The sequence below is a fragment of the Bactrocera latifrons genome, unplaced genomic scaffold (assembly GCF_001853355.1).
Source record: "Bactrocera latifrons isolate USDA-ARS-PBARC rearing strain unplaced genomic scaffold, ASM185335v1 scaffold_101, whole genome shotgun sequence".
NCBI lineage: Eukaryota > Metazoa > Arthropoda > Insecta > Diptera > Tephritidae > Bactrocera > Bactrocera latifrons.
Window position 1 is genome coordinate 178386 of NW_017534420.1, and position 9731 is coordinate 188116.

At 38.7% G+C, this 9731-nt stretch overlaps 2 protein-coding genes across 2 annotated transcripts; one reads left to right on the top strand and one right to left on the bottom strand.

Annotated features, from left to right (window-relative positions):
• The first annotated feature begins 11 nt into the window (after nt 1–11).
• On the top strand, nt 12–2905 carry LOC108967968. Its single transcript, XM_018931684.1, has 8 exons — nt 12–401; nt 467–613; nt 688–840; nt 1113–1254; nt 1312–1962; nt 2042–2172; nt 2234–2339; nt 2392–2905. Exons 1-8 carry the CDS (start codon nt 102–104, stop codon nt 2817–2819), a joined length of 2058 nt encoding a protein of 685 aa, XP_018787229.1. The 5' UTR covers nt 12–101; the 3' UTR covers nt 2820–2905.
• LOC108967979 (probable ATP-dependent RNA helicase DDX28) lies at nt 2798–4607 on the bottom strand. Its single transcript, XM_018931695.1, has 2 exons — nt 3702–4607; nt 2798–3639 (listed from the first exon to the last, which is right to left on the bottom strand). The coding sequence occupies exons 1-2, from the start codon at nt 4554–4556 to the stop codon at nt 2911–2913; spliced, it is 1584 nt and encodes a 527-aa protein (XP_018787240.1). The 5' UTR covers nt 4557–4607; the 3' UTR covers nt 2798–2910.
• Between the last annotated feature and the right edge of the window lie 5124 nt (nt 4608–9731).

The window sequence follows — 9731 nt, forward strand, 5'->3', positions numbered from 1 at the left end:
TTTAGTTTTTTTTGGACTCACTTCTTTAGTTGTATATAATTCATTTGAAAATTATGTGAAGACTATTATTTTTAATTAATGTTTGCAAGAATAAGTTCAAAATGAAGGCTAATAATTTGAATTCAGTAGAAGAATCTGTAAAAACACCGTCAAGTAAATCTAGCAAAAAGTCTACTAAATCTCGTACAAAAACGTCTAAATCTGAAACAACCGGTGCGAGTGGCAGCGGTCTTAAAAATTCTACGGGCCTTGGTAACAACCAAACAAGTGCTTCATCGAACAATATTATAACTACTCCAACYACGCCTACTACCAGCAATCCCAGTAATTTATTTGATTCATCTTTAAATACAATTACAAACGGTGGCGGCATTGGCTTGGATGTAAATAGCAATTCTAGGGTAAGTGTTTATGTGTTTTTACAAGAATGCTGTCAATAACATACTTGTATAAAATGGTTGGGTAGAATCACGCAAAGAGTTATGCTGGTCTAGAAGGGCGTTCGGTGAAAATTATTTGGGAACAACATGATCAGAGTGATTTAGAACTATCGACAGAAGTATGTGCTCGTGTCGCTGAAGATGTCTCCTATAAACTATGGGAGTTAGTTAATGTAAGTTTCTCTGAAATTATTCTAATTTGTTTTTGTTATTTTTTAATGACCATATTTATATATTTCAATTAAAGAATATTAAAACATATGCACGACATTCTGGCGGCACTGTAACATACGATTTGGTAAACGAGGTTTTGGCTGATGGTGATGTACCGCCTGCATTAGGTGCGATGGATAGCGAATGGGATCGCATTGACTACGACGGCAGTTACTTCTTTTATTCGGTAATTTCATAGATGAATTTTTGAGCTCAAACTTTATTTTATGATCAGGGTATAACAGTAGTACCAAATGATCGTACCAAATCTAGTTTCCATACAAGGACTTGTCCTTTTTATTTGAGAAAATATTTTCACGAAATTTGACAATTTTTTATTGTCCAAGCAACGGTACAATATCCGAAATAGTTAACATCAAGTTCTTGCATTGAATTCTGTATTTGTGAAGGGTATTATAGTTTTGTTGCAACTGAAGTTGACATTTTTTCTTGTTTTAGGATAAAATTATAGAGCTGAGAGATGAATATCAGAAAGAAGTTACTATGGAAATCATAGATGGTGCAGATTATGAATGCACCTGGCCTATGGATGAAAAGCAAAATGAACAAATTAAAAAATTTATTCCTAGTTTGATTAAAGGTAAATATTTTTCTAATATTTTTTTTTATAATTCTAATGCATTTTTTTCATTAAAAGTCGTTCTTTATGGGAATGAAGATGAACTAGATTTCGCTCTCTCAGAAGCGGCGTTTTCTCCTCTTCTTGGTGCTTGCTATCGTGTTATCCTTTCTAAGTTAATACAAATATTGGCATTTAAACAAAATGAGGATATCAGTCTGCGCTGTTGGCGCCTACTTCGTGCTAGCTCATGTAATACACATTCCCGCTTGCAAAACGTACGTTTGGAATATTTTCATTTATCGGAGATACTTATATCACAACTGCTTGCCCCATATGAGAGCATAAAAGTACATCCGAACCCGAAATCCGAGGAGCAATGCAACGGTGCAAGCATAAAAACTGAAATAGAAGAAGTAAAGGCTGAAGATAAAATGGAAGTAAAATCAGAATTTATGGACCAGACCGGTATATTTAATATTCAAAATACGAATGAAGAAAAGGTTTATAAATTACAAACTGATGATGAACAAGATGGTGATATTGAAATGCGTCCTGAAGTATCACCTTATTTCGCTAGTCCTATTGAATGGAAACATGTTGATGATTTGTGTAATACAATAGGTCATATGGCAACTTCAAATGGTTACTTCCAGAAAGAGTGCATAGTTCACATAACGAGAAGACTACATCGATTTTTCAATGGTCGCAGTGTGTCAATAGAAAGAGGTGATTTTAGAGCAACAAATATTAATATTCATTAAATTAGAGTAATATAAATTACTATATAATTTTTTTTTCACTACAGATTTTCGATACATAAGCCGTGCTGTGCGTGGTTTGATTGCAGTGGGTGAGTTCGCTTTTCGTGAATTCATACCATTCATTTACAAATTCAACGTAGATCATGTACCTGAAAGATTTTGGAACGATTTTTCGGTAATTCGATCACATTAATGCATTTTGTTTTATTGGTTATTACAAATATTTATACTTAAAGCTTAGCGCTGTGTTTATTAAGGGACCTGATGACATTTTTTTGTACGAGTGGCTAGAATATTTATGTGGAGCAGACAAATTGCAGCCCTTTTTATTATATTATGCGCGTAAGAAGATATTTATCGAACTATGTTTGTATATTTACTATTTTTACCATAGAATATTTTGAGAAGTTCTTGACGACACGCTTCCTCCGGCGCAAGCTGGGCACATTTAAAATATATTCCAAACCTGGRGTACGTCGCTTAGAATGGAATGCATTGGCTGCGGCTATGTGTCATGGGGATGATCCTAACAAAGCATTGAAGCCCAAGCCGAAAATCAAAGAGGTCTTCCCGGATTTGGTATCACCGAATCTACAATTGAATCGTGCCGGCAATATACGATTTAAGTTTGCAGGTTGTCGGCCAGTAATAATTAAGTCGAAGATGACCACAAATTCTTCAAATTCGAAGTCGGAATCAAAGTCGTTAGGAATTTTAAGTGGACATAACGATATACTTATAGCCCGACGAAAGTTATATAAACCGTTAACGAACGAGCGTCGTATTATACCACTCAGTAGTTACTATTATGTAAGAATATAAATATTTTATTATTAAGCAATGTAATGTTTTAGATCCCTTAAATATTAAAAATAAAATTTTTCTCTAGGAGAATGTTTTAAACAATGTATACTTAAAATGCTTCCTCCTCTGGAACCTCTATGCCCGCTGCTTGCATATCCTTCAATATTCGTTTGTTTATAATATTTTTTATGTTCGCATTAACGTTCGGTAGCAGACCGCCCGTTCGAGCTGCATGTTCAATTTTCTGCACTACTTCTACCTCGCGCCGTGAGGATATGAAATTCGTAACTAGAGATGGTGTCAAATTTCCTACACGTCCAATGCGCCCACAGCGATGTATGTAATCAGAAACGTGCAACGGAAAATCGAAATTGATAACATGTCGGGCGGTTGTAGTGTCTAGTCCACGGCTACCAATATCCGTAGTTGATAGAACATCATACTTTCCGTCTTGGAATTGCTCAAATCGTCCAATACGTATTTTCATAAGCATATCGCCATTTAAATTTACGCTTCGCACACCATTGTTATTGAGAAATATATCTACAAAATCACTTGTGGCCGTTTTATTGCTGAACACAATGACGGGTTGCTTCTTGTCGACATCTTTTTTTACTAAATTGAGCAAATTGGATGGTCTGCTTTGCTTGGAAATTCGCATAAATCGTTGCTCTACATGTGGCATCAACTTGTGCAAATATGGGCTCGAAACTTCGTGCAGCGTCTGYACATCTATTACCTTTTGTAACATTTCCTCAGTGTTCGTAGGCATCGTGGCAGACGCCAATATCAGTTGCGTGCCGACATTATGTTCATCTTGTGTATGATTTTTGTAAAACTGTACGGAAATGAAACATTTTATATTAATGTATTAAAAAATCATAATTAAAAAATACATACAGGAAACCGTCGCAGAAAATATCCAAGTTTGTCGGAGAAGCTGTCGTCTAACAAAGTATCTGCTTCATCTAGCACGACATGTCGCACTTCTTCCATGCGATAGATACCTGTTGTTACAAGTTTGCTGAGAGCACCAACTGTGGCGACTAGAAAATCAACATCAGCAAATTCAGGATTGACCATTAGGCGCTTTGTGTTTCCTCCAAGTATCGTTTTGATTTGCAAATCTGTGTGCTGGCAAAGTTTTTCAGCTACCCTGCTTATTTGGACTGCTAATTCACGGCCAGGTGTAATGATGACAGCCAACGGCGTATTGAACTTTCGTTTGATTTTTTCCGCTTGCACTTGCTTTCGTTCAATAATCTGTTGTAGAATGGGTAACATGTAGGCGAGTGTTTTTCCACATCCAGTCTCTGCGGCAATTAACACATGATGACTATCGTACACTTTCGGTATAGCTTTGGTTTGAATGTTTGTAAAAGCTTTTATATTCAGATCATTTCTGAGGTTCTCCATTAATTTTTCATTAAAATAAATGTTGTTTGAACTGAGAAAATCGTCTATATCTATCATCTCAGATTGTATATCTGCCTTACTTAGGGTCGCGTTAAATATCATATAATCGTCTTTGGATTTGTAATGCTTCCATCCACTAGTCGCTAGCGGTATTGTTCCAAAGGCCGAGTCCGCCGGTGCTGGTACATATAAATGAAACTGCGTCCGCTTACAACTGATTAAGGGCTTTTGCTTTTTTGGAAGCGGTGCACTTGGATGTGGTTTAACCGCAGTTGCTGCGACCGTTGTATATAATCGAAACATACTAAGAAAGGCGGCATTCTTAGACCTTTTCAACATTTTAGTAGCGTTATATCAGCAAATTACAACAGATCCATATATTCTCGTGGGATAAAATCAGCTGTGAAAGAGATGATTGATATTTAGAAATTATATCGATTAAAYTCGACGGCGTTCCCACCTAATTAAAAAATTGTGTTATTCGTAACTTGTTSAAACGAATAAAAAAACCGTTATCTAACCATTTTATGGGTCGGCTTCGCAAAAAGAATTTCTACGCGAAAAATTTTGATACACCGACTGTAAACATTAAGTTAATAATAAGTTTCTGAACCACCCATTGTATAATAGAAATGAATTGTATGTATATGAGGTACCCGGTGACCTGTCAAAAAAGAGCCGGTAACCATTTTGTCAATGAAACATCCGACATTAATTTTTCGCAAGTCAGAAAAACCAAACGTGTTCTTATTAAATCTCAGGYGTGGGGTTGTATCCACAGCCATCCCAAGAAATAATTAAAGAAAATAAGATTAAGTAAGTTCAACAAAGCCGCAAATACAAATATTACTGCCCGGATCGGTGCTCCCGACGCTACCGCTGCCCTAACTGCTGCCACTACTGCTACTCAAACTGGTGCTCCCGAAGCCACCGCCCCGCTCTCACCACCGCTGCTCAAACTAGCGCTCCCGACGCCACCATTGCTGTAACTGCTACCACCGCCGCTGAAAAAACGACCGCTGCTCGCATTGATGATTCCGGGGCCATCGCCGCCATAATTGCTATCACTACCGCCGAAACGAATACCACCAGGCCCGATATTTGTCCTGCTCCTGCGTCAGCCGCATCAGAAATCGAACCACTATATGAAAGTGTCACATTATTAGGAGTAGAAGCAGAGTGACTAGAAGAACAACTCCGAATCCTAAAACTACGTCGCGAAATAGCTGAACTTGGGAACCACATTATCACGAACCATCGGAAAATTATATAAATACCRATGAGCTCGAAGCCGCTGTGCCTAAATTCAGTGGAGACGACCACCGTGACGTCAATAAGTGGCTCGTCCAGTTCGCGGATTATATCGAAGCGAACAAATACCGATTATATCGAAGCGAACAACCTTGGTGAGAGACAGAAGTGCCTGGCCTTACCGCAGCGCCACCAGGCAAGAAATTTACAGACAGTTGCGTGCCCGGTAACAACATTTCTATCCTATATGGTGCTAACTCCATTAAGGACCTGTTGAGGCGCATGGATTGCTACGAGCAGCGGCGAGCAACGCATCCATTACCTAGATCCCCCGCCCAATTTGCCATGCGTGCCGGGGCCCCGAAGTCTACTGCACCTACCGCCGAAGAATCAACGCGAATTCGCTGCTACAATTGCTCCCAATTTGGACACTACCAGAGCAGCTGCTCAAAACCAACAAGACCGCCAGGATCATGCTTTACCTGCCATCAAATGGGGCACCAACATAGCAACTGCCCTAGGAAGAAAAATCGATCAGTTCATGTAGCCGTTGTGCTGGAAGGAGATGCTGATGATGATGACCATGTAGAGTTTAAACAATGGGTAAGTGTGGCTTTATGCACATATTATCGAATCGGAGGCACAGGTTKTAAATAAATGTTTTCCCTTCTCGATTCCGGCAGTCCCATTAGTTTAATGCAACGATCAAGCGCCCCGCAATGCGCTCAATTATCAATCAATCAATGTCTTACAAATTTCATTGGTGTTGGCCGGCAGCGAATATATTCGTTGGGTACAGTGTTGTGTGCAGTAAAATTWAGAGGCAAAATTCGGTATTTACAAATAATGGTGGTTCCCGATGATACGATAACAACATCTCTAATACTCGGTCAAGATTTTCTTAAAAWATTCAATATACGTTTCAAACCATTTAATACGAAAAAAAGAATGAATTCCAAACTAATTTGTTATCTAAAACTGMATTAAACAAAGTTGATTTTCTTTCTGATATAAAACACTGTGTTTCTGATTCGATATTAGTTGAGTTGCCTGACAGTGACCGTGAGGGATATTTGTGTAATCGGAAGGGCGCCCGGGGTAGGGTTGGTGAGGAAAGTGTCAACATGTCGAACGCATGCGATGATAACATTTTGAACTTTGGTGTTTGCAACAGTGAATACACCGATGAATATGTCAATGTAGTGTTAAAAGGGACGCACTCACAGCTGTCTTACTTAGCTCTTATATAAAACCTGGACATAAATAAGGAACCCTACGGTTATAAAATGAAAATTCGCTTAACTGATGATACACCCTTTTATTGTTTGCCGAGGCGGGTATCTTTCCAAAACCGAGCAATAGTTCAAAGAATTACCGACGATCTTTTGAGTAGACAAATAATACGGCCAAGCGATTCGCCTTATGCCTCAGCTATTGTACTGGTAAAGAAAAAAACGGTGATACCAGAATGTGCGTTGACTATAGRACYCTTAATAAAAAAACAATCCGAGATAACTTTCYRTTGSCTTTRATAGAAGATTGTATAGAGTACATGTCGGGTAAGAGGTGGTTCACTTTGTTAGACCTAAAGGACGGGTTCAACCAATTGACCATGGACGTGAATTCAATTCCATTAACGTCATTTGTCACACCACAAGKACAATTTGAATACCTTCGAATGCCGTTTGGATTAAAGAACGCAGCAGCAAATTTCCAGAGATTTGTTTTATTTTCGGAAATTTGTACCGTAATTTTCAAAAACGGCTAAACCACTTTTAGATCTCTTACGTAAAGAAGCAACATTCAACTTTTCAGAATCATGTCTAGAAGCYTTTAGGAAATTAAAATCGCAGTTAGTAAAAGTCCCAGTGCTAGCAATATATGACCATACGCGGGAAACAGAACDTCATTGTGACGCCAGCAGTCATGGGTTCGGGTCTGTCCTACTCCAGAGACAGCTACATCCCATTGCATACTTTTYAAAAACTACTACGGGGGCAGGGTCAAGATACCATAGCTTCGAGTTGGAAACGCTTTCCATTATCTATGCTCTCAGGAGATTTAGGATTTACTTAGAGGGGAGATCGTTCACCATTATTACAGACTGCAACTCCGTTACAATGGCGCTAAACAAAACACATGTAAATCCACGAATAGCGCGATGGGCCCTATAGTTAGAAAATTTCAACTATTCGATCCGTCATCGAAAAGGTGTTAACCTCRGTCATGTAGATGCATTAAGCCGAATCTCCTTGCCCCCAAATACTGCGAATGATATTAATATACTTGCACCCGATGTGCCTTTAAAGTCTCTAGGTAAATCGAAGGATTATCAAGATCTGTCCGAAGTGCTGACAATAGGCGAGCGTAGGCTTAGGAGTAGTTGCGAACTAGTTGAAGCCATCGACCATGACGATTTGGATTTTTAAATCCAAGTTGCCCAAAGACTCAAAGAGCTTTTGGACGAATTAGAAAAGGGTGAAGTGGTTGGTTACGAACTGATAGACGGGCTGGTTTTCCGAAGGCTAGTTAACGACTCTTTATTATGCGTGTCCGCSGAAATGCAAGACAACGTTATTCGTATGATACACGAAAAGATCGGACATTTGGGTGCGGACAAATGTTATAGTCAAACGTAACGTAAACACTATTGGTTTGAACATATGCGAGATAAAATTGAACGATTTACCCGTAATTGCATCAAGTGCATACTATATTCAGTCCCGGCGCGTDCAAATGAACATAATCTGTTCAGCATTCCAAAGAAGCCAATCCCCTTCGATACCCTTCACCTCGAAGCGCAAACACATATGGGTAACCATTCCTTCACCAATACAGTTGTGAAAGCCATGTTAAGTAAATTAACCGACTCGACAGAACACTCTGATTGGCTACTCTAACTCTCCCTAGTAGAATACGCCATAAACAATACGGTTCATAGTACAATTAAATACACACCTAGTAAGTTACTTCTCGGCGTGACCCAGCGGGGCTGCATAGTAGATGGTTTGACTGAATTCTTAGAAGATAAGATACTACAGGATGAGTTAGGGATTTAGAGAAAATACGAGAAGATGCCCTAAGAAAAATAGGAAAGTCCCAAGAATACAGTTTGCAATATTTCCTTAGAAACAATATGCCTGCAATAAATATTCAGTGAATTCGTAGTAATTAGACATGATGATACTTCGGTCGAGAAAAATAAGAAACTTATCCAGAAATACCGCGACCCCTATGTGATACATAAAGTGTTGCCTAATGATCAGTACGTAATARGAGACGTTGACAATTGTCAGCTAACTCAACTGCCCTATGACGGAGTGATTGAGGCTATTAAAATTCGGAAATGGCTGTCACCAATTTGTACTTACAACGAGTCCACTCAGTCATTGTCATGCATAGGCCACACTGCTTCATAAATTATTTCTAGACTATTGATTGAGGCCAATCAWATTTGTCAGGTTGGTCGAGATGTAAACATTAAGTTAATTATAAGTTATCTGAACCGMCCATTSTATAATAGAAATGAATTGCATGTATATGAACCGGTGACCTGTCAAAAAAGAGCCAGTAACCATTTTGTCAATGAAACATCCGACATTCATTTTTTGTAAGTCAGAAAAACCAAACGTGTTCTTATTAAACGACCACGGTTTTTTTTTTCGGAAGCGCGGAGCGAGGATATCCGAAAGAAATTAGATACACACCGATGTTTGTCCGACCATGGTTATTTTTTTTGAAGCGCTGCCGAAGGCCATGCAAAAAGGAGTTCTACAYATTTGTTTTATTAAATTMAAAARAATAGTTTATATTTTATTTTTATAGGTTGTTTAAATATTAAACTAAAACTGCTTTTCTACTACATAATGTAAAATAAATGTTGTTGAGAGGCGGTCCAATTTTACTCAGGTCGTTATCGAATTGCTTTTACCCTTATTAAGGTTTTTGTCAGTATTTATTTCTATTGGGACCCCACTTATCTCAGAGCCGAGCAGCGCAAAGAAGGAGTCATCTCAACTTAMACCAGTCATACCACACTAATTTAATGTTGACGAGAGGAGAACGAACTCCGAAGCCTGTCAGGGTTTTAGCAGGACAAGCCAGCCTTGGCATTAACCCATTCCCATTTCTGCAAAGTGTTAACTATGCATACTCAGATGATAGTCTAGGATTCAAACCATCTAATGGTCCGAGTTATGTCTGTGTCAAGCCAAGGGTTCAAATACCGTGGAAGTCTAGAAAGGTTTAGAGGACGTAGGTAAT